The sequence below is a fragment of the Ranitomeya imitator genome, chromosome 6, assembly GCF_032444005.1.
Source record: "Ranitomeya imitator isolate aRanImi1 chromosome 6, aRanImi1.pri, whole genome shotgun sequence".
Taxonomy (NCBI): domain Eukaryota; kingdom Metazoa; phylum Chordata; class Amphibia; order Anura; family Dendrobatidae; genus Ranitomeya; species Ranitomeya imitator.
In genome coordinates this window covers 419,493,741-419,518,565 of record NC_091287.1, presented here as the reverse complement: position 1 = coordinate 419,518,565, position 24,825 = coordinate 419,493,741, and the positions used below count along the sequence as shown (strand labels likewise).

Below are 24,825 nucleotides of genomic sequence, written 5' to 3'. Positions count from 1 at the left end.
TTTTAAGCAGTATGCACATTAGGTGATCTTGGCTCATAGTGGGTGTTCTGTAGCACCATGACTTAAAGAGAATCATTCAGTAGGATCAACCCTCCTAAGCTGTCTGTATGGGCATGTAGATCGAAGGAAGCTTAATAAAATAATTCCTTGTTATCTGTAGTTCAATGTCTTATTCCAGAGAAATCCATGTTTTTGAAAGGGGGAGATACCATTGTAATATATGTATATCCATATAAACTGCTTAGGAGGGTTGATCCATCTAACGGATTCCCTTTAATTATCTTGGATATGGAAACAGGGCCAGCACTCACCTAATGGAGTTGGACGGTGCTATTAAGTGATTGTCCCAATAGTCAATGATTCCGAAAAATACTGCACTCACTTGTTGCAAATAAAATTACACTATTAAGCATAAAACTTCTTTTTGACGAGTGCAGTATTTTTTGGAATTATTCCCTTTAATAATCTGACAGGCCACCTCCTCCCCCTGGTTTATTGACCTCGCTACCTTCATGAAATCATTCACAATTTTTATAACACTGATATACAGTAGGTCAGTGTGGAGATCAGACTTTTACTTGTCTCACACAAGAGAAAGCCTGTTTGAGCTTTTATGGGGACAGGTTCTTTTTTTTTTTTTCTTGCAGTTGCTTTCTACTTCTGATTGGTCAGTGTCATACAGTGGAAGAAGTACACCCGCCCCCCCAGAGAAAAATCACTTATAACTGCCCTCTTGGACTTAACATAAATGTTAACCTAAACTTTCCAATTTAGTATCTTCACAACATTGAGTTGAAATTAAAAAATAAAAACTGTATTCATTATGTTCAGCCCTGCAGCTGCTATTCCATGATGTGGCACGTTAAACATGCTCAAACTAGTGAAAAATATCTGCCCTTTAACTGTTGTTAAATGTCCTTGATTAGAGTTGTTTGATATATTACAGCCCATTTCCCATTGCCATGACTGACCCTTGTACCTTTACCACACGGTCAACGTAGGATGTGCAAACTGTGCCATCAATTTATGGCTAGGTGTGGGAACATGTTAAAAATGAGTGAATGTAAGAACAGCAGTATAAGGGCGGGGTCACACTAGCGTTGAATACGTACGAGTGTTATGCGAGAAAGCATGGCATAGCACTCGGACTGCTGTTAGGCTATGTGCACACGTTGCGGATTTGCCTGTGGAATTTTCTGTGCGGATTCTGCATCTCTTGGCAGAACACACAGGTCAAAATATGCACGTTTTTTTATGCGGATTTTGTGCATTTTTCCTGCAGATTCTGTGCAGATTTCATGCCTTTCCCTGCATTTTCCTGTACTGTAATGGGTGCAGAAACGCACGAAGAATTGACATGGTCCTTTTTTTAATCCTCTGCTGATTCCATGCGGAATTTTCCACACCATTTGCACAGCATTTTTGTTTTCCCATTGAGTTACATTGTACTGCAAATCTCTTGCGGTTCTACAGCGTTTCTGCACGGAAAAAATGCTGCGAATCCGCAGTAAATCCGCACTGTTTTGCCATAGCCTTAATCTATGAGGCAGCTCACATCACTGTTTTTTTTTCTTGGGCGTATTCAGTGTGCGAGTGAAATCACAGCATGCTGCGATTGTACAAGAATATCGCCCAAGTCTCGCCAATGCAAGTCTATGTGGGTGAGAAAAAAATCGGGATACCACACGGACCATCAGTATGACTTGCAAGAAATACACACACATTTTCCTCATTTCAACCCATTGAGCCATTAAAATCGATGGTAAAAAGCAGTGAGAAATGTAAAGCAATACGAATGCCATACAGATGCATAGGTACGAGAAAATCGCATCGTCGCATTGCAAGCCCATCACACAAGGATGACCATACGGAGAACACTTGTGCGACTCTCAGCAGGGAGACTCGGATCGATTTTCAATACGTTAAGTGTGACCCCGGCCTAATACTGAGTCTCAGGAGTCTGATACGAGGAAACATGACATTGTCAGGGCACTCTTTCAACCACCATGTTTTAATAATGCACTGAAGCAGTGTTATGTGCGTTATAGGCACATTCTTCCATTGAAATAAATAGACAGCCTGCTGTAAGAGGATTTGAAGTGTCTTTTGATGTGGATTTTTAGCATGAAATACGTGCCAGAAACTTTGTAAAAATAAAAGAATAATTTGTGGACCCTTGTGAGTTTTTTTTTTTTTTTTTAAATTAATCCTTTTTAATATAAAATGTAAGGGGTAACTCTTTAATCAGCCTTACATGTAATCTAATAACACCACACACCCCTTCTTTAATGTTATTACAATTGCTTAATGAGCTGTACACCATTACTTTAGGATGTCTGGTCTTAAGGTCTGCAATTAGCCATGTATAGTATACTAGACCATTGAATCAAGAAATCTATTCTCCTATCCATCTGTAAAATATTCACAATATCTACCAAAATAGATGTTGATTGTCAATTCCATTGAACACCTTAGTGCTGCACTTCCCCTGTTTCTCTGTATAGTGGTCTAGTATACCACATGGGGCCAGCCTCTGACCCTAAGAATCAAACCGACTTCAAAAATATATACTCTAGTATAAGCCGACCCGAGTATAAGCCTAGGGTGGAAAATGCAGCAGCTACCGGTGAATTTCAAAAATAAAAATAGATGCTCCATACCGTTCATTATGGCCCCATAGATGCTCCATATAAAGCTGTGCCACATATAATGCTCTGCACCATTGATTATGGCCCCATAGATGCTCCACATAAAGCTGTGCCATATATAATGCTCTGCACCGTTCAGTATGGCCCCATAGATGCTCCATAGAAAGCTGTGCCATATATAATGCTCTGCACCGTTCAGTATGGCCCCATAGATGCTCCATAGAAAGCTGTGCCATATATGATGCTCTGCACCGTTGATTATTGCCCCATAGATGCTCCACATAAAGCTGTGCCATATAGAATGCTCTGCACCGTTCAGTATGGCCCCATAGATGCTCCATATAAAGCTGTGCCAAATAGAATGCTCTGCACCATTCATTATGGCCCCATAGATGCTCCATATAAAGCTGTGCCCCACATATAATGCTCTGTACCGTTCATTATGGCCCCATAGATGCTCCATATAAAGCTATGCCATATATAATGCTCTGCACCATTCAGCATGGCCCCATAGATGCTCCACATAAAGCTGTGCCATATAGAATGTTCTGCACAGTTCAGTATGGCCCCAGAGATGCTCCACATAAAGCTGTGCCATATAGAATGCTCTGCACCGTTCAGTATGGCCCCATAGATGCTCCACATAAAGCTGTGCCATATATAATGCTCTGCACCGTTCAGTATGGCCCCATAGATGATCCACATAAAGCTGTGCCATATAGAATGCTGCTGCTGCTGCAATAAAAAAAAATGACATACTCGCCTCTCTTGCTTGCAGCTCCTCAGCTTCCTGTCTCGGCGTCTCTCTGCACTGACTGTTCAGGCAGAGGGCGGCGCACACTAGTACGTCATCGCGCCCTCTGACCTGAACAGTCAGAGCAAGAGGACGCGGAAGACGGAGCGGCGCCCGGCGGGTGGAACGTGGACAGGTAACTATGACATACTTACCTGCTCCGGCGTCCCTGGCTCCTTCTCCCGGACAGATGGTCTCCGGGTGCCGCAGCCTCTTCCTCTGTCAGCGGTCACCGTCACCGCTCATTAGAGGAATGAATATGCGGCTCCACCCCTATGGGAGTGGAGTCCATATTCATAACTAATGAGCGGTCACACGGGACCACTGAATAGGGGAAGAGCTGCGGCACCGAAGACCGTGGGACGGGCAGGGGGAGCGCCGGGACTAGGTGAGTATGCGACAGTCCTCTCTCCCCCTCACCCGCCGACCCCACCGCCGATCATGACTCGAGTATAAGCTGAGAGGGGCACTTTCAGCCCCAAATTTTGGGCTGAAAATCTCGGCTTATACTCGAGTATATACGGTACTTTTTAAGAAATGTCAATAAAAGCCAGATGTAAATATATATTATACACCATGATATATTTCTCCTACACCTCATTGGGGGACACATGACCATGGGTGTCATGCTGCTGCCACTAGGAGAACACTAAGTAATACAGAAAGAAAAGCTCCTCCCCTGCACTATACACCCTTCTGCTGGCTTCAAGTGAACCAGTTCTTGCTTAGTGTCTGTAGGAGGCACTTGAGTCTGTTTTCAGACCCCACCGTTTTTATTTGTATTTTATTTTTCCCTTAACGGAGCGAATGGGGGCGATGGATTCTTTCTAGGTTCCGATCTCCCCCGAACCATCAACAGGCAAGAACGCGGAGTGTTCCTCCCCGTACCCTTTCCTACACCGTTGGATGCCAGCCCTGAGCTCACTTTACGGGCGACGGTTCCTTCGCCTTCCGATCTCCCACCTCCATAGCAGGCGACCACATGGAGTAGCCCTCCATCTACCTCTCCTGGAGCCAGGTGCATAGCCGGACATAATGTTTGTGGCGTCCGTGCAGCCCCCACTGCATCACCACTGTTATAGCAGATGATGGAAGGCGGCAGAAGCTCTCCACCCTCTCCCTGACTATGGCGACGGTAGATTGAGCACCGGCCCACGGCATCTACCGTGAATGCACCTGCGGGGCCAAGGCGCTGGGAGGTCCTGGTCCCTGGGATCAGCGAGGTCTGCATATATCTTAAAGCCCGGGTGCTTGGGTCATGTCGGTCCACAAAAATGGCGTCCGCGGCGCGCCAGGCTGCAACCGCAAGCTTAAAATTTAGCCCCCAGCTTTTCTCTCGTCCAGGCCGGAACGTTGGCTTCGTCCACCAGTGGTTACCGCCGCCCACTCTCTCTGGCGCTGATCTCGGCGGCCATCTTTGGACACCCACAGGGCTGATGCTGCAGCTCTGCTCCAGCGTTCTGAATCACCGCTTCAGGGATAAGTGATTTCGATGGACACATTGCGGACCTCCCCCGGCGACTCAAGACACAGGACCTGGGTAAGCTGCAGAATCATAGCTTAACCCTTCCCCTGCCAGTAAGCGCTCTCCTCAAGGCTACACTATGTCTCAATCAAAGCCTAGCAAAAAGTCTGGGAAAACCCAAACTGTGTTTTTTTTGCTGCTTGTACCTCTTGTAAGGTATCTCTACCCCGGGGTCACAATGCTGCGTTATGCTCTGCTTGTGAACCGGTGACTGCTCAGGGGCCACCTGTTACTGATACCAAACCCAGTGAGCCTAGTCCCCCTGAGTGGGCTACCTCTCTAACCCGGTCTATGGCATCCCTGGCCAAAGCGTTAGACTCGTTCCAAGACCCTTCCTCTAACCAGGGCACTCTTATGGACAACGCTTCCGATGATCAGAACCCCTTGTACGCTAGGGGTCATACCTTACCAAGGAGCTCTCGCTCTTCCAGGAAAAGGACTCCTGCCTTGTCCCCAGACCATCACCGGGAATCGGGTTCTGAGAGTGTTTTTTTTTTCTCGCTCCCCCTCCCTTGGGGCTAGTAGAGAACCTGGCTCAGAGGATGATTCTGACACGTCCCTAGATAAGGAATTTCAACACGATCAGGAGACTCTCTCGACTATCTCATTGAGTCAGTAAACAAGGCCCTGAAGCTAGATGAGGAACCTTTATCTAAAACGGATCATGCTGTGTCCTTGGCCCCCAAGCGGGCTCACAGAGTGTTCGCCAATCATCCCGAATTTAAGGAAATCGTTGAATCTCCTAGGATCCGTCCAGATAAACGCTTCACAGGGCAAAAGCCCATGGAGTCAAAATATCCCTTTGCTCCTGATCTAAGAAAAGTCTCCTCTGGTTGATCCTCCGGTATCGCGCCTAGCTACTAAATCTATTTTATCCTCTTCAGAGGGCGCCTCGATTAAAAACCCCACCGATCGTCAGATCGACAATATGGCTCGTTCAGCTTTTGAAGCCTCAGCAGCCGCACTCTTTCCATCTTTTGCCGCTACATGGGTGGCTATGGCTTTGACCCATTAGGCTGAGGTCTTGTCTTCAGCTGTTCTGGACACCAATCTTCCCCCCCGAGGTAGCAGACCTTGCTACTCAGAAAGCCAGAGCTGGGGATTTTCTAGTGACCGCGTCTCTGGATGCCGCTGACTGCACTTCTCAAGCAGCAGCAAACGCCATCACCATTCAGAGGTCCTTATGGCTCAGGGACTGGGGTGCAGATTCTGCTTCCAAAAAGTCATTGACTTCTTTACCATATCAAAGCGGTCGCCTTTTTGGCGAAAAACTCAATCAATTAATTTTCAACGCCACTGGAGGGAAGAGTAAATTTCTCCCACAACAGAGACCCTTTCGGAACCAGCAACAGCAGGCTCGGCCCCGATTTTTTTTTTTTTTTTTTTTTTTTTTTTTTTATAACCCCCCCCCCGTTCCAACTCAAATTGGTCCTCTACTTCCACATCTTCCCGACCCGACCGGACACAACATAGGGATAGAGGTCCCCAAACCTCTTACAAACCTTCCCCTTCATGGAGAGGCAGGCCTAGGCAGTCAGGTTCCAGGGGGTCCAGACTGGGAATATCTCCCACACAATGACTCCCTGTGGTATCTGGGGGACACACTCAAAGTAGGCGGCCGCTTGCTTTCCTTCAGCGACGCGTGGCTCTCGGTCGTTCACGACGAATGGGTCCGCGACCTAGTGTCCTCCGGATACAACATAGAATTCTCCTCTCTTCCACCAAATCGCTTTTTCCTGTCTTCTCCTCCCAGGGCAAAGGCATCCGAGTTCTTCCAGGCCATAAGCTCTCTAAAAGAAGACGGGGTTATTATCCCGGTCCCTCAAAGCAATAGGTTTCAAGGTTTTTATTCAAACCTGTTCATTGTTCCAAAGAAGGACGGTACAGTACGGCCCATACTGGACCTAAAACTTCTAAACAAGTTAGTCCGGGTACGACGGTTCCGAATGGAATCGCTTCGTTCTGTCTTCGCCTCCATGGAAAAAGGCTAGTTCCTGGCATCTATAGACATCCAGGACGCGTACCTCCACATTCCAATTTTCCCTTCTCACCAGAGGTTTCTTCGATTAGCAGTTCAGGAACACTTCCAATTCGTTGCTTTGCCCTTCGACCTCGCAACCGCTCCCAGGGTATTTACCAAGGTCATGGCGGCCGCCATGGCCATCCTTCACACCCGAGGCATGGTGGTGCTACCGTATCTAGACGATATCCTCATCAAAGGCCCCTCTTTCCGCGCCTGTAAGGAGGCTGTGAACATCACAATAGATTCTCTTTTTCGCCTGGGTTGGAAGATAAACTTCAAAAAATCTTTCCCAGTACCGGCTCAGCGAATTTCCTTTCTAGGAAAGATACTGGATTTGTCCCAGGGGTTGGTGCTTCTTCCCCCGGAAAAAATCTCAGCCTTACAGCGGGAAGCTCAGAAGCTCTCTCAACCTCGCACTCACTCTCTGCGCTTCAGTATGAGAGTCCTCGGCAGGATGGTAGCAGCCTTGGAGGCGGTTCCATTTGCCCAATTAAACCTCCATCCCTTACAGCATGCCCTCCAGGCTGTTTGGGACAGGAACCCGTTCTCCCTCGACCATCGGTTCTTCCTTCCCCAGTGAGTCAGACAGTCTCTCAGGTGGTGGACATTAAAGTCCTCCCTGAATCAGGGGAAGTAGTAGCGATGTTCCTACATCACACTGCTCAGGGCCGCTGGTCACTTCAGGTATCACGCCTTCCGATCAACATCTTAGAAATTCGGCAATCAGGTTAGCTCTTCTCCAATTCCATCCCTTCCTGGCTGGTCGTCCCATCAGGATTCAGTCTGACAATGCCACTGCAGTGGCATACATCAACCGACAAAGGGGAACCCACAGCATGGCAGCCATGAACGAGGTAGGCTACATTCTCCGTTGGGCCGAGGAAAACCGCTCAATGATTTCTGCGGTTCACATCCCGGGAGTGGACAATTGGGAGGCAGATTTCCTCAGTCATCAAGGCCTCGAATCCGGGGAGTGGTCATCCATCCGGAGATCTTCCACCAGATCTGCTGTCGTTGGGGAACCTCCGACGTGGATCTGATGGTCTCACGGCAAAATTCCAAGGTTCCCGACTTCATAGCTCAGTCCCGTGATCCAGCAGCAATCAGGGCAGATGCACTCGTACTACCGTGGCATCATTTTCGGCTTCCGTACAGATTTCCCCCTCCCCCCTTACTGCTGAGAGTCATCAAGAAGATCGGGGCCGAGGGAGTACCGGTAATCCTGATTGCGCCAGATTGGTCGCGCCGGGCGTGGTATGCGGAACTAGTTCAACTAGTCGCCGATGTTCCCTGGCGATTGCTGAATCGTGCAGACCTGCTATCACAGGGCCCCATTTACCACCAGAACTCCGAGGTCCTGTGTTTGACGGCATGGCCTTTGAGTCCTGGGTTCTAACCCAGGGAGGTTTCTCTCCGGAAGTCATCTCTACCATGATCAGCGCTAGAAAGCCTACATCTATGCGCATTTATCATCGCACTTGGAATACCTTCTTTTCCTGGTGCAGCGACCGGGGACGTTCTCCTCTTGATTTTTCTATTCCTTCCATCCTCGAATTTCTACAAACGGGTTTGGACTTAGGTCTCGCCCTTAGTTCTCTCAAGGGGCAGACTTCAGCCCTGTCCGTTCCGTTCCAACGCAGGATTGCCAACAGATTACAAGTGAAGACGTTCATTCAGGGAGTCTCCCATAGGGTGCCGCCCTATAAGATGCCGTTGGAACCATGAGACCTTAATCTGGTCCTCGGAGTCTTGCAAGCAGCTCCTTTCGAACCTCTACAGGAGGTTTCCCTGTCCTTTCTTTCATGGAAGGTTGCCTTCCTGGTTGCGGTCAAGTCCATTAGATGAGTCTCGGAGCTGTCGGCTCTGTCTTGTCAAGTTCTGTTCCTGAATTTTCATCAGGATAAGGTGGTTTTGAGAACATCCCCGTCCTTTTTGCCAAAAGTTGTCTCATCCTTTCATCTCAATCAGGAGATTGTCTTACAGTCTCTCTGTCCGGCTCCAGTACATCGCATCGAGAAGGCCCTCCATACACTGGATTTAGTGAGAGCTCTCAAGAGATTCGTCTTGCGGACAGCGTCCTTCTGCAGGTCGGATGCCCTGTTTGGGCTCCCGAAAGGGCCAATGAAGGGGTTTCCCGCTTCCAAGGCGACAATGGCAAAATAGATTTGTACAGCTATTCAGGAGTCCTACCGAGTCAGAGGTAATTCTGTCCCAGCAGGGATTAAGGCTCATTCCACTCGGTCAGTGAGTGCGTCTTGGGCCATCCGACACCAAGCTTCGGCAGCACAAGTTTGCAGAGCTGCGACCTGGTCCAGTCTGCATACGTTTACGAAACATTACCATATTCATTCTCAGGCCTCGGCAGATGCGACCGTCGGCAGACGAATTTTGCAGGCGGCTGTGCCGCATTTGTAACCTGTGAGTACTAGGAGCAATTACAGTTGATTGTTCCCCACCCATGGACCGCTTTAGGACGTCCCATGGTCCTCTGTCCCCCAATGAGGTGTAGGAGAAACAGGGATTTTTGTGTACTCACCGTAAATTCCTTTTCTCCGAGCCAATCATTTAGGGACACAGCACCCACCCTGGTAGCCTAACGGCTTTGGTTTTCTGTGTTGGCTTGGTTTTGACACAGTTCATCCTGGTTAAATGTTAATCTCCTACTGCTTTGTTACCGAACTGGTTCACTTGGAGCCAGCAGGAGTGTGTATACTGCAGGGGAAGAGCTATTCTTTCTGTATTACTTAGTGTCCTCCTAGTGGCAGCAGCATAACACCCATGGGCCTGTGTCCCCCAATGATTGGCTCGGAGAAAAGAATTTTACGGTGAGTACACAAAAATCCCTGTTTTGTATTCATGGCGTTTACACCAACTGTGTATTAAATCTCATTAGTCTGAATACTGTCGAGATCCACATCAGGAAAGGTTGTCTTGACGGAGAGACCGTGACTTAATGTATTAAGGTCCACATCGGTATTGTTGCGCTTAAGATGCAGGTTATAAGAAGAGGCTTGTCATTTCATGTGTTACATTTCTTTTTCTTTTAAGGTAACAAGACAATTGTATGAACCTCTAGTTATGGGCATCATTCACTGGTTCACCAATAATAAAAAGTTTGAAAGCCGTGACACTGTGGCTCTAATGGATTCTATTTTGGTAAGTTTTTTTAATGGCTCATTTTTCGGGCTATTTTATCAGCTTTGTGCATCTTTTTATCTTTTTTTTAATTCTATACCATCTGAAAGAAAACTGCTGTTAAGTCAGCAATTGAGCTAGGGACTTCTGAATTAAGAACCTTTTATACATATTACGGTAACGTATATATGAAGTTTGTGTTTTTTTTTATCTTATGCCTAATGAATTGATGATATGTTGCTGTTAAAGTTCATCTCTCCCTTTTTAAGGATGGCATTGTGGATCCTGGTAATAGTACATTGCGAGATTTTTCAGGACGATGTGTCCAAGAATTTTTAAAATGGTCAATAAAGCAGACCACACCAAAAGAACAAGAACGGAGCCCTGTAAACACACAGTCGCTATTCAAAAGACTCTACAGCCTCGCCCTACATCCCAACGCATTTAAGAGGATAGGAGCAGCTCTTGCCTTCAACAATATATACAGAGAGTTCAGGTGAGTGCAGTGTGCACTGCCTGATTTTATTTCTGATTTGATAACCATAGACTTATGCTGGTTACATTGATGATGGAGGATGTATTTTCAGCTTATTTGGTTTACGTTCATTCTATTTCTTGTTTAGAGAAGAGGATGCTCTTGTGGAACAATTTGTGTTTGAGATCTTAGTCGTGTACATGCAGAGTCTGGCATTATCTCATGGAGACGAGAAATCCTTAGGTGAGATTTACATTCTAACTTCAGTTATTTACATGACAGCCTTTTTTATTACTACCATTATATTATATGTGACCTTGTGAGAAGCCGGTACCAATAATGTTGATAACTCTTCACTACCTGCTAAATTCTCAGAATTTTTTCCTTCAGTAACATTGGCATAAATTGTTTTCGTCTAGTTACTTGCAAGCCTGGCATCAATGTATTTTATTTTAGTACAGATTTAAAATATTTATAGAGAAAAATAAAGTATTTCCCAAAAGAGTTAATGGCATGGACACTGACCTGTAGGATCATCCATGTTTCTCACAGTATGGTAACTTTCTTTGTATATATTAGTCAGGTCTCAGTGGTGGTGTCTGAACAAGAGAGTTGACTTTTCAGGATCCAGAGTTATGAATGATAACAAAGAGTCTTTTGCTCTGGATGACCTGTTCTGTCCTGCATCACACAGACAACCTATTGATTTGATTCGGCACTATGCCATTACAGGGAGGTTTAGGCATTGCACTGTATCAAAATGTAATCCCTACTACCATATTTACCCACAGTTACCTGCAGCAGTGGAACACTTGCGTTATTGTTAAGAGGCCCTTCTAAACATTAGCCATATTGAAAAGCAGAAAACTGTTTTAAAGGGAACCTTACTGCTGATTCAGGCTGCCCACACCAGAGTTTGGCTCAAACATTTCAATACTCTACTCTGAAACGCTGTAGCATTTAAAAAAACACACATAAACCTAAAGATAAACCCAGTGGCGTAACTACAAAGTTATGGGCCCCGGTGTGAACTTTCAAATGGGGCCCCCCCCGCCAAAATATTTTTCACCCAAATCCACATCCTGCCCATGCTCCTGCCCCATCTGACTCCGCACTCTGCCCCATCTGACTCCGCACTCTGCCCCATCAGACTCCGCACTCTGCCCCATCAGACTCCGCACTCTGCCCCATCAGACTCCGCACTCTGCCCCATCAGACTCCTCATTCTGCCCCATCCGACTCCTCACTCTGCCCCATCCGACTCCTCACTCTGCCCCATCCGACTCCTCACTCTGCCCCATCCGACTCCTCACTCTGCCCCATCCGACTCCTCACTCTGCCCCATCCGACTCCGCACTCTGCCCCATCCGACTCCGCACTCTGCCCCATCCGACTCCTCACTCTGCCCCATCCGACTCCTCACTCTGCCCCATCCGACTCCTCACTCTGCCCCATCCGACTCCTCACTCTGCCCCATCCGACTCCTCACTCTGCCCCATCCGACTCCTCACTCTGCCCCATCCGACTCCTCACTCTGCCCCATCCGACTCCGCACTCTGCCCCATCCGACTCCGCACTCTGCCCCATCCGACTCCCCATTCTGCCCCATCCGTCTCCGCATTCTGCCCCATCCGTCTCCGCATTCTGCCCCATCCGTCTCCACATTCTGCCCCATCCGTCTCCACATTCTGCCCCATCCGTCTCCACATTCTGCCCCTGTCTCCACATCTCACCAGAACAGCAGGAACCGGAAATCTGCTGCTGGTTGATACCAGAGAACACGAGCTGCACACAACCAGGACTGAGCTGCTGAGAGCTGAAGGACCTGTGGTGACGTCATCGTCATGTGATCAGGAGGCGGAGCTGATAAATGGTGAAAGCCCTATGATAGTGATGACGTCACCACAGGATCTTCAGCTCTTCCTTTCAGATCAGGCGTCGGCTGCTGATCTGATGTGTGCGCCCGGCAGGTCAGGTGGAGGGCCGGTCTGTCTGTTGCCGTGCGGGAGGAATCACCTGCACGGCAACAGTTTTTAACTTTTTGCTGGTGTCGGCGTGCATCTGACCTGCCGGGGCCCCTGACTTCCCCCGGGCCCGGTCGCAGTGGCGACTGCTGCGACCGTGGTAGTTACGCCACTGGATAAACCTAAGACAGACGGAGACCCTGCGCTTCGGGTGACGAGATCAATAGGATCGCTGACCGCTACTTCACTCTCCTTAAGTGACAGGTCTTTCAATACATGTGTTTACAGTTGGGTCCATAAATATTTGGACAGTGGCACAACTTTTGGGCATTTTAGCGGTTTACCAAAACATACTGAAGATCCAGTTGCATAATCTATATGAGCTTAAAGTGCAGACTCTCCGCTTTTAATTTGAGTTTATTCACATTTTAATTGGAGTAAAGGCCTAAAAGTAATAGACCATTATTCCAAAAGCTCTTTAATGGGCTGCATGGGCTATTCCCTCATTAATCCATCATGAATTAAGCAGGTAAAGGCTGATTAGGCTGGAAAAAAAGAAATCCAACAGCTAGATAAAAGAGGAGTGGCCAGATCAACAATTTCGTACATTTCTCAAAAAAAAATGCATTGGTGAGCTTGGGAACTCAAGAAGGCCATGACGTCAATAGAAGTCAACTCTGGTGGATGATTGCAGAATCCTTTCAGTGGTGAAGAAAAAGCCCTTCACAACATCCACCTAAGTGTAGAACACTCCCCAGGAAGTAGGGGTTTCAATATCTAAGTCTACCATAAAGAGAAGGTTTCATCAGGGCAAATATAAATGGTTCACCACAAGGCGCAAACCATTAACCAGCCTTAAAAATAGAAAGGCCAGATTAGACTTTCCCCCAAAATAAACATCTAAAGAAGCCAGAACAGTTATGGAAAAATAATTATTTTGACAGATGAAACAAAGATCAACCTGTACCACAATGATGGAAACAAGTACAGAGAAAACTTGGAAAGGATCATGATCCAACGCACATCACATCCTCAGTAAAAATATGGTGGAGGCAGCATGGCTTCCAATGGCATTGGGTCACTAGTGTTTGATGTGACTGAAGACAGAAACAGCTGGATGAGTTCTGAAATATACGGGGCTATACTTGCTTCTCAGATTAAACCAAATGCAGCAAGATTGATTGGACAGCGCCTTACAGTACAATGGAGAATGACGCAAAATGTACTGCAAAAGCAACCCAGGATTTTTTTTTTTAAAGGCAAAGAAGTAAAATATTCTGTAATGGCAGAGTCAATCATCAGATCTCAACCCCATCAAAACTTAAGACAAAGACCCACAAATAAGCAATAACTGAAGTCAGCTGCGGTAAAGTCCTGGCAAGGCATCACAAAGAAGGAAACTCAACATTTGGTGACGTCCATGGCTTCCAGACTTCAAGCCATAATTGCCTTCAAAGGATTCTCTACAAAGTATTAAAAATGAACATTCTATTTCTGGTAAAGTTAATTTGCCCAATCACTTTTGAGCCTCTGAACTGAGCTTTATGGATAAATGGTTTCAATTCCTCATTTTTTTACAGGATATTTTTGTCCAAACCCTTTAATTAAACCTGAAAGTTTACACTTCAATTGCATTTCAGTTGTCATATTTTAAATAAAAAAGTGGCATGCAGAGCCCAGGTCAAGAAAATTTGGTCACTGTCCAAGTATTTCTGGACCTAACTGTAGGGAGAGAATTGTCACGGAAGGGGAGCAGGGTGAGGAGAAGGGACTAACCCCTTGGACTAGTCACCTGAGCCCCGTGGTCCACAGCTGGTCTTTAAAACCTACAGCATTTCAGAGAAACTATACAATTAGAGTAAAACATTCCTGGCTGAAATGGCATAGCTAGTGTGTCAGATGCATGCTGCTTGTGGTTTAGGCAATCAGCTGTCAGGTTCCCTTAAATTAAAGTTGTCAGAAGGATCAATACTCCTAAGTCGTCTATATGGGCATTCAGGAAAATTGAACATGGTACCTTGATATCTGTAATCTTATAAATTATTCCAGAGAAATCTATGTTTTTCTTTATATGTAAATAAACAAAGATCTATGGTCAGGTTAGAGATCTTCCCAAGAGTCTACCTCTGGGGGTGTGTACTTTTTTCCCCCTGTATGATGTTAACCAATCATAAGCAGGCAGCAACCTACAGAGGAAATGTGAACAGGCCCCCACAATAGCTTAGAGCAGGTTTCTCACAAAATCAAGAATTTCTCTGGAATTAGACATCGGATCACCGATATCAAGGTATCATTTTATTCAACTTTTTATGAACCCCATGTCCTTATAAACGGCTTAGGAGGGCTGATCCGTCTGACAGATTCCTGCTAAAGCTTAAAACTAGATCAGGGCTAAACTTGTGCACAGAACAGCAATATTAGCCAGAAACCTCTAAGTCCACGTCCACACTATCAGGATTTCGTAAGTCTTTACATGAGTATTTTTAGGTCAAAACTAGGAGTGGGTGAAAAATACAGAAGTGGTGACATGTTTCTAATATATGTTTCCTCTGATTGTTCCTCTCCTGGTTTTGGCTTGCACATACTGATGTAAAATACTGACCAAATACTGATTGTGTGCATGTGGCCTAAACATGTATATTTACAGGACATTTTTTTTGTGTGTGGGGGGTGTTTTCTAAAACTGATGAATTTTCCAATAATTTGCTTTACTTTACAGGTACCATTCAGCAGTGTAGTGATGCTGTTGATCATTTAAAACGCATTATAATCCAAAAAGCCAGCAGCCTGAATACGTCCTGTAAGAGACGAATACCCAGGTACCTGCACTGACCTTCCATCTCGTGTCTTCTCTAAATACTTGTGAAATGTTATTGGATGCTGATTTTCTCCTCCATGTGACAATAGCAATGATATTCCTGAATGTCCGAGAGTGGATATTTAGTATTGTGATCTGCAGATATGAATATAGGCTATTAAAGGGGTCGTCCACATTCTGTTGTTAGTGCCGCTTTCCTCACACACCGACCAGCACCTCTGCCCATACAATGGCTGCTGGTGGAGGGACATGTGAAAATCCTACGAATCTCTGTAGAGTGATTGATTATAGGGCTTGTCCAGCTCTTGTGAATTTTTTATCAAGCATTACAGCTTGCTCAATCCTAACTGTGGGTAGCACATGTATGGTGAACATTCAGCTCCACTTCCCAGGCTCCAGTGCTTGTTATGTGATTTGTGGATTTGTGGTTGTGACAACTGCTGGATTGTGAAGCGGAGCCAATTCCTGTCCCTTTGAATATTTTACACGGATACGATTTGGCAGGCTGCAATACTTTCCAAAAATTCCACCAGGACTGGACAGCCCTTTAGAGAACAATCTGTAGCTAATGGGAGCTCATTATATAGCAATTTATAAAATTCCCCTTGAATTTAATGTAATCATTTTTCATTGAGCACCACTTAATATTTTTGGTAGCTCAGAAAGGGGTCTTAGGTGCTAGGAAATCTTCGCAGAGTTTGCACAACATACTAGTTTTTTTTCACATAGCATTTGAGCATATAAATTATACTAGCTTGTCATGTGACCTTTCCCAGCTCGAACTGATAATGATGTATTTTTTCCCCTAAACTTAGAGGCTTCCCTCAAAGTCAGACAATCTGTCTGTTGGATATTGTCTTATGGCTTTTACAACAATGTGGCCTCCCTCAGACTGATTGCAGACATAAGGCAATGGAGCTCTTCTTTGAATTTGTTCCTTTGTTGCCTGGTAAGTGTATTGGGGTTTTGTTAAATCCATTTTATTTTTCCATTTTATATTTTCGCAGCTTATCATTTTGTATGTTTCTAAATTATCTAATACTCAACACTTTTTTTATTTTTTTTTTTATGTGCGTTATTTGTTGATTAATTTAATGAGGGAGCAGCTTGGTGTGTATTGTAGAGCATGTGTAGACTGTCTTTAGAATCTGCGTGCTTGAGCTATCAAATTATACAGTATATACAGTGGGTGAAATAAGTACTGAACACGCCACCGATTTTCTAAATAAATATATTTCAAAAGGTGTTATTGGCGCAAAATTCTCACCAGATGTCGGTAACAACACATCCAATCAACACAGGCAAAGAAATTGAACCACACATGTCCATAAAATTATGTGTAATATTAAGAATTCACACAGGAGAAAAGGTATTGAACACATGAAAGAGGTGCAAAAAGCCAGCTGAAATCTATCAGTAATTAGAAAGCAGTCTTGCCACTTAGTTAAAAATAATTTCAGGTGGTTCAACTGTTGGCCTATAAAAAGGTATCAACGAAGGTGCCTCACGAAGAACATCTCATGATGGGTAAAACCAGTGAGCTGTTTCAAAATCTTTTGCACTTAGTGTGGCAAAATATACTGATGGCATTGGTTACAGAAGAATTAATAAACTACTGAAGGTTTCAGTGAGACCTGTTGGGGCTATAATCCGGAATTGGAAAGAACATAATTTTACCATAATCCGTTGACCAGGTGCTACCCACAAAAATTTACACGGAGGAGTGAAACAAATTATCAGGAGAGTTGCCCAAGAAACCAGGACCCCCCACTGGAGAGCTACAGAAAGACCTGGAATCAGCAGCTACAATTGTTTCAAAGAAAACAATAAATAATGCACTCAACCTCCATTGCCTGTATGCACACTCACCACGCAAGACTCCATTGCTGAACAAAAGCATATTAAAGCGTGTTTATAGTTTGCTCAAACATTTAGATAAACCTGCGAAATACTGGGAGAATATAGTCTGGTCAGAGGAGACCAAAATTGACCTCTTTGGATGCCATAATACACACCCTGCTTGGAGGCCAAAAGGCACTGCATATCACCCCAAAAACGCCATACCAACAGTGAAGTTCTGAGTTGAAAACATGATGTGTGGCTGTTTTTCAGCATACGGGACTGGCATACTTCATATAATTGAAGGAAGGATGAATGGACAAATGTACCAAGACTTTCTTAAAAAAAATCTGCTGCCATCCACCAGTATGATGAAGATAAAATGAGGGTGGACATTTCAGCAAGACAATGATCCTAAGCATACAGTCAAGAAAACTCTCAATTGGTTTCAGAGTAAGAAAATAAAGTTGCTATATATAATGTCCCAGCCAATCACTGGACCTGAGTACGATAGAAAATTATGGAAGGAACTAAACCTCAGAGTTCATAGAAAGAACCCACGGAACCTTCAGGAGTTGAAGAGTCTTTGTATGGAAGGATGGGCCAAAATCACACCTGAGCAATGCATGTGACTAGTTTCTCTATACGCCTTGAAGCTGTCATCACCAACAAAGGCGTTTGTGCAAAGAATTAATTACATTTCAGTGTTCAATACTTTTTCCATGTGTTATTTCTCATTATTACACATGATGTAACTTAATTTATGGACATTTATGGTTTGATTTCTTTGCCTGTGTTGATTTAATGGGTTGTTACCAACATCTGGTGAGAATTTCACCTCAATAGCACCTTTAGAAATCTATATAGAAAATTGGTGATATGTTCAATACTTATTTCACCTTCTGCATATGTGTAAGTATATATTATAGTTTATGTAATATCTTAGGTTTTGTTATGTTGGGTTGTGGCAAAAATACTACCATCATGTGGTTGAATGACCACAAATACACACTTTTGATACCTAATGTTTTGTACTGTAGAGGATACTGTGTCTCTCACTCACCAGCCAGAAGGAGTGGGTTAAGGGTGAGCGATGCTGTGCCACCAGCTTGCCAGCGTAGCGGAGAGCAGCTCCTGTTACACTCAGTCAGTGCCCATATTGAAACGCTCTACCTTATAGACGGTACCAAACAGGGAGATGGGGAGAAGGAAGCTGTCACCTCTGAATGCACTCCTTTGTGCCCACATCGAAGTGATGTGCAGTAATATACAGCGTGATGTGGGCAGTACGAAACCGCAGCGAGTGGCTCCTGGTGCAATTACTGTACTGCTATGTGGAGGCTGAGCTGGCAACTTGTTTGCACACAACAGGTCAGCGCTATAATTGTACAGTATAAGAGCTCGAGACTGCTATTGAATGAGTTCAAGTGATACGTGAGTCGCTGAAGAAATTAGGCAGGATACACAAAGAGCCAAAAAGCCTTATGCTAGTTCTTTGATTTCAGGAAGATCCGAGGCACCAGAGAAATCTCATAGGTATAAAACTTAGCTTTTATTCAATTTTAAAAATGATATGGCATAAGTACAAAAATGAGCAAGATGATTCGGCCATGATAGGCCTTTTTCAAGCCTGAAATACAGACAATAAAATATATTTTATTCTCTCATCAACTGAAAAAAAGTTTTTAAGTCCCTGTTTTTAAAGTGTAACCATCAATTTAATTTGTGTTTAATAAATAGTACACAGATTTGTGACCGAAATACTACCATCATGTTGTTGAATGACCACAATACATACTCTCTTACTGTCGCTCTTATTCATTCCCATCTGGACTACTGCAACTCTCTTCTGATCAGTCTCCGTCTTACCAAACTTTCTCCTCTCCAATCCATCTTGAATGCGGCAGCCAGGGTCATATTTCTGTCCAGCCGCTTCACCAATGCCTCCATCTTGTGCCAGTCATTACACTGGCTACCCATTCGCTACAGGGTCCAGTATAAACTCCTCTCTCTCACCCACAAAGCTCTCCACAGTTCTGCACCGCCTTATATCTCCTCTCATCTCTGTCTATCGCCCTACACGTGCCCTCCGTTCTACAAATGACCTAAGACTAACATCCCCCCTAATCTGAACCTCGCACCTCCGTCTCCAAGACTTCTCTCGCGCTGCGCCAGCTCTCTGGAATGCACTTCCCCAGACGATCAGGCTGATACCTAGCCCCGACCTATTCAAGCGCGCTTTAAAAACCCATCTCTTCAAACCAGCCTACCACATCAGCTACTCAGTAAACTAAATTTGCCCTGTTCCCTCCTTCCAAGTATTATTCTGAATCTGCACCCTACTATTCATCTGTCTCCACATCCTCCATGCACATGATAACTGCACTTCATACTTGACTATTACACTTAAACACACGGGCTGATGACCGGATCATGCAGCTTTATATGAAAATCCCTATTGATTATAATTGCCAGACCTGAAATAACAAGCACTTTTCACCTATTGTGTCCCCCCATTTCCTTGTAGATTGTAAGCTTGCGAGCAGGGACCTCACCCCTAATGTCACTGCTTAAATTGTCTTAACTTGTACTGAATTTATTGTCTGTACATGTCCCCGCTTAATTGTAAAGCGCTGCGGAATATGTTGGCACTATATAAATAAAAATTATTATTATTTCATGAAGATAAGCTACTTTGTAGTACATTTTATCAAAAAAGTCGGCTTCACCTGGCTAATGTCTTGAATTTTCACTTCACACGTAAAATCTGTATGCGGTGAAGACAGATTTTCCAATTGCTAAAATAGGCGTAGGCAATAGATTTTTTTGAAAGTCTTTGGAGTGGTGATGAGCTATAGACAGACACAAACATTCTACTGCTGACTCCCCTGAAACCACAGTTAGACCTCCAGCTGCCATCTCTTGTCTCCATAATGGGAAAGCCTGTATTCACTGAAGACACATTTTGCTTTTGAATTGATAATTTTGAGAATCAGTTCAGGAGGAGAAAGAAGCTGATTTCTCTGATAAGATATATCACAAAGTGTCTTACTTTCAAATGTACTATTAATTTATGGAAAAAGATTTAAAATTAGAGTTAAGGTACCTTCACACATAACGATATTGTTAACGATATCGTTGCTATTTGTGACGTAGCAACGATATCGTTAATGAAATCGTTATGTGTGACAGCGACCAACGATCAGGCCCCTGCTGGGAGATCGTTGGTCGCTGAATAAAGTCCAGAACTTTATTTCGTCGCTGGACTCCTGCTGACATCGCTGGATCGGCGTGTGTGACACCGATCCAGCGATGTCTTCACTGGTAACCAGGGTAAACATCGGGTAACTAAGCGCAGGGCCGCGCTTAGTAACCCGATGTTTACCCTGGTTACCATGCTAAAAGTAAAAAAAAACAAACACTAGATACTTACCTACCGCTGTCTGTCCTCCAGCGCTGTGCTCTGCTCTCCTCCTGTACTGTCTGTGAGCCGGAAAGCAGAGCGGTGACGTCACCGCTCTGCTTTCCGGCTCACAGACAGTACAGGAGGAGAGCAGAGAAGCAGAGCGCAGCGCTGGAGGACAGACGGCTGTAGGTAAGTATGTAGTGTTTGTTTTTTTTTACTTTTAGCATGGTAACCAGGGTAAACATCGGGTTACTAAGCGCGGCCCTGCGCTTAGTTACCCGATGTTTACCCTGGTTACCGGCATCGTTGGTCGCTGGGGAGCGGTCTGTGTGACAGCTCTCCAGCGACCAAACAGCGACGCTGCAGCGATCCGGATCGTTGTCGGTATCGCTGCAGCGTCGCTTAATGTGAAGGGGCCTTTACTTTTTAAGTTTTGTAGTCAGCACACGAGTCCTCTCGCTTAATCTCTGAATTTCAACTTCAAATGCTCCTTCTATCTCTCTGTCGCACCATGGAAGGTCACCCTACCACGGGCCAGGCAGATAAGAGCAGTAGGTAGTACCTGCAGCTCTTCGGCCACCTCTGAGGTGGAGAGAACACTTCCCAGCTATAATGGAAGAGAAAGATTAGCCGCTATCAGTTTTTTGTTTTTTTTTTGCTTTGTGTTATACCAGTGTAACTGCTGTACCGTCACTAAATGAGACAAGGATTTTATGCTGAGTAATTAGAATCCAGTTTTGTAGATGCAACAAGGTGCATTATGTGCCCGCTCTATACTTGTATGATGACTATTACATTTTCTGAAAAAAAAATGTAATTGTTTTCTTCTATGGGATTCTTATACATTTTTCCTTACAGAGAAAAAATCTCCTTCTGCCTGGGTAGACGATATTATCAAGAAAGAAGGCATCTCCTTCTTTATCCAAAGATTTGAAAGTGCTGGCAATGTGGATGGCACCCATTGTGGCATATTTTACATCCCCACCCTGCAGGACTTGACTAATACCTCTTTACGAGCTGTGCTTCAGTGGATGGATATGTTGCTTGCTGCTCTGGATTGTTATAATACATTTATGGGTATGCGTGCGGTGAAACCGCAGACTTTGCTTGGTAAGTAAAGTAGCTTCATTTACCTCTTGGAATTTGTACGAGTAACACATTTCCTTGATTTCTATGTAAGCATTATATTTAGTTACAGTCATTCGTTGTGCTGTTTTTTTTTAACATTTGTCTTCCTGAATTAAAACATTTTTAAAAAGTGGTAGATCATTGAGGCTAGACTCTTGGACCCTCTGTGATCAGACGGCAGGGCAGTAGATTGGAGGAGTTTGAATGAAGTAGTGGTCCCACCTCTGCCCCACCACTCTACTCAAACTCTTGGGCAGTTTATCACCCCTGACATATACCCTTCAATACTCTAATTTTTTTCTTAAACTGTACAACCACAACATCGTGAAAATGCCACCAGCACGTTTACACAGTCGTACAATTTTGCTTCTTTGTGTAAATGTCTCAAATGTTCATAAAATTATTCAAAAGAAGAAAAGAAGAGGCCACAATTTCCTCCAGTACAGATTATAGTAAATATCCAAGCCATAAAAACACTTAATATAACACCTTTTAATGGTCGACTAAGTTTTAGGTGTTTTTTTTGCCAATCGCGTGTAAATGAAATTGCTTGATGGTCTGACCACTTTGCTAGATGTTGGTGCCGTGGATCTGCGCCATGTGACTATGATGGCAGTTTAAAAATTATTTTGTAAGTGCTAACTAAGTGTAGTTTATATAAAGGCAAGAAAATGTGCAGGAGCTGATGTGACCGAAGAGCAAAAGTTTAAAAGCATGAAAAGTGCACCTGAGCTATGGGAGCGCTAAGTATAAGGGTGCTTTCACTTTTCATTTTGCAACCTGCTCGTTGGTTCGTCTGTAAAGAAGACCTCTAAATGCAGCGCCCATAGAATGGTGGAAACGGTATGGATTTCCGAGGAAGTGCAGGCGTGGGATTCCGGGGCCATAACTGATGTGCTTGGGGGAGGGGAATAGTATTATAATTAAGAGAGTAGGCAGGGATTTCTTCCAGGCACCGTACGCCCCTGAGCCTGGAAGAAATCATTAACATAAAGACAGAATATAACATGTCTCCACAACAAGGCATACAGGTAGGGCTAGTTTAACATTTCTATTACCTGTATGCCCATATTAATAGGTCATACATTTTCCAGGGGGTGACAGATTTTCTTTAAAAAAAAAAATCAACCGATTCGCAAAAATCCCATGAAAGTATACAATTATTTAACCCCTGAGGTAAATGCCATAAAGCAAAAAAATCGAAAAAGGCCTCACTCTAGCAACAAAAAATGCAATTAAACATTGGATGTAAATTGTACCAATAAAAATTACAATTCGCCATTTCAAAAAACAGACCATTAAACAACTCCCATCAACCAGAACATAATAAAAAATAAAGATCTTAGAACAAATCTGTGAATGTTTGTTCAGCACTCTAAAAGAAAAACTATACAAGTTTGGTATCCTCCTAATTGTCCTGACCTGGAGAATGAGATTGACAGGACGTTTCTAATACACAGTGAACTCCGTAAAATCAGATCCCAATAAACCATCTCGGAATTGTTTTCACCCTTTCACCGCACTTGGAATGTTTTTTTCCTTTTTTTTCCAGTACATTGTATTATAAAATGTATGCTGTAAATCAAAACAAAGTAGTCGTTAAAGAAATAAGCCCTTACTTGTTATCTCAATGGAGAAATAGATTGAAGCTTTCGAAAAATTTAGCGCTTTTTACCCGTGTTACTGTTGCTTGCGTCCTTTTAAATCTGGCATCATTATTAAACCCTATTCTTTTTGTTTGGTAATCTTTGTTTTAGACTCCTCTCAGAAGTCTTCTTTTCTTGGAGCGCTGCATTATTTCATCAGTCATCTTTCCATGCGTGACATCACGGCAGCACAAGCCGGCTACAGCGATGGTTCATTCAGCCCGCAAGAAAAAGAGGAGTACAACTACAGCAAGTGCACAATCACCGTGAGAATCATTGAGTTTGTGACCATGATCCTGGATCACTGCCAGCAGGATCTCTGCAAGGTAAGTGCTGCAGACACTTCATCTTTGTCTACTGATTTTACAATCAATGAGAAGGTTAAGGTACCTTCACACTGAGCAACTTTACAACGAGAACGGCAACGATCCGTGATGTTGCAGCGTCCTGGATAGCGATCTCGTTGTGTTTGACACGCAGCAGCTATCAGGATCCTGCTGTGACATCGCTGGTCGTAGCTGAAAGTCCAGAACTTTATTTGGTCATCAGGTTGGCGTGATTCGTCATGTTTGACAGCAAAAGCAACGATGCCTGCAATGTTTTTTCACAGAGCTAACTACCAGCGAGAACGATAAGTACGTCACTGGATCGCTCCTGCATCGTTCTGGAGTTGCTGTGTTTGACATCTCTACAGCGACCTAACAGCGACGCTGCAGCGATCTAGTTTAGGTCGGATCGTTGTCCAAATCGCTGGAGCGTCGCTAAATGTGACGGTACCTTTAGAGTGTTGGAAAGAAAATGGATAAATCAATCCAGAATAGTCACAACTTGTCGCCCAGATGAATGATATGCACTCAGAGATTACTCAACTGATTAATCTGAACAGTCATGGATTTTCACAGCAGTTACAAACCATGAATTCTTGCACACTGTGACTTTCATCCTCACACACTGTAACCTTAATGCATGTACCTTTTGGTAATTTTATTGATATAAAAGCAAAATAACCATCTGTTCTACTATATAATGTTATGTAATAACTTTTTTTTGCTAACTTTTGTAGGATTTGGAGAATGAACTTCTGAATAATTCATTGTGGGAATTAACAGCAAGTACCATATGTAATCCATCGAGTATAGGATTCAATACGGCAGATGTTCAAGTGATGAAGAACCTCCCAGACGTGTGTGTACAGTTGCTGAAAGTGGTAGCAAAATCGCCCTACATGGGGACCTTGAAAATGTGTTTACAGACGAGAATTACAATGGAACGGTAAACTCTTCTTACAGTATAGAATTCGTATTTTATTACTTTCCAGAGATTATTTGTGTCATTAGAGGGCATTCAGAGACCATTTTGCTGAATTAGCAAAATTTGTATTTCTACATTGATAGTTTTTAACTGCACCCCATTATATTTTCTCTT

General features: G+C 44.1%; 1 protein-coding gene across 1 annotated transcript in view; it reads left to right on the top strand.

Moving 5' to 3' along the window:
* Positions 1-24,825, top strand: part of PRKDC (protein kinase, DNA-activated, catalytic subunit) — a 448,603-nt gene that overhangs the window by 170,128 nt on the left and 253,650 nt on the right. Inside the window, exons 26-33 of the mRNA XM_069731310.1 lie at positions 10,038-10,145; positions 10,394-10,620; positions 10,748-10,842; positions 15,283-15,382; positions 16,197-16,330; positions 21,485-21,736; positions 23,512-23,726; positions 24,464-24,672. Coding sequence (XP_069587411.1) covers positions 10,038-10,145; positions 10,394-10,620; positions 10,748-10,842; positions 15,283-15,382; positions 16,197-16,330; positions 21,485-21,736; positions 23,512-23,726; positions 24,464-24,672 — 1,340 coding nt within the window. The remainder of the gene's footprint in view (positions 1-10,037; positions 10,146-10,393; positions 10,621-10,747; positions 10,843-15,282; positions 15,383-16,196; positions 16,331-21,484; positions 21,737-23,511; positions 23,727-24,463; positions 24,673-24,825) is intronic.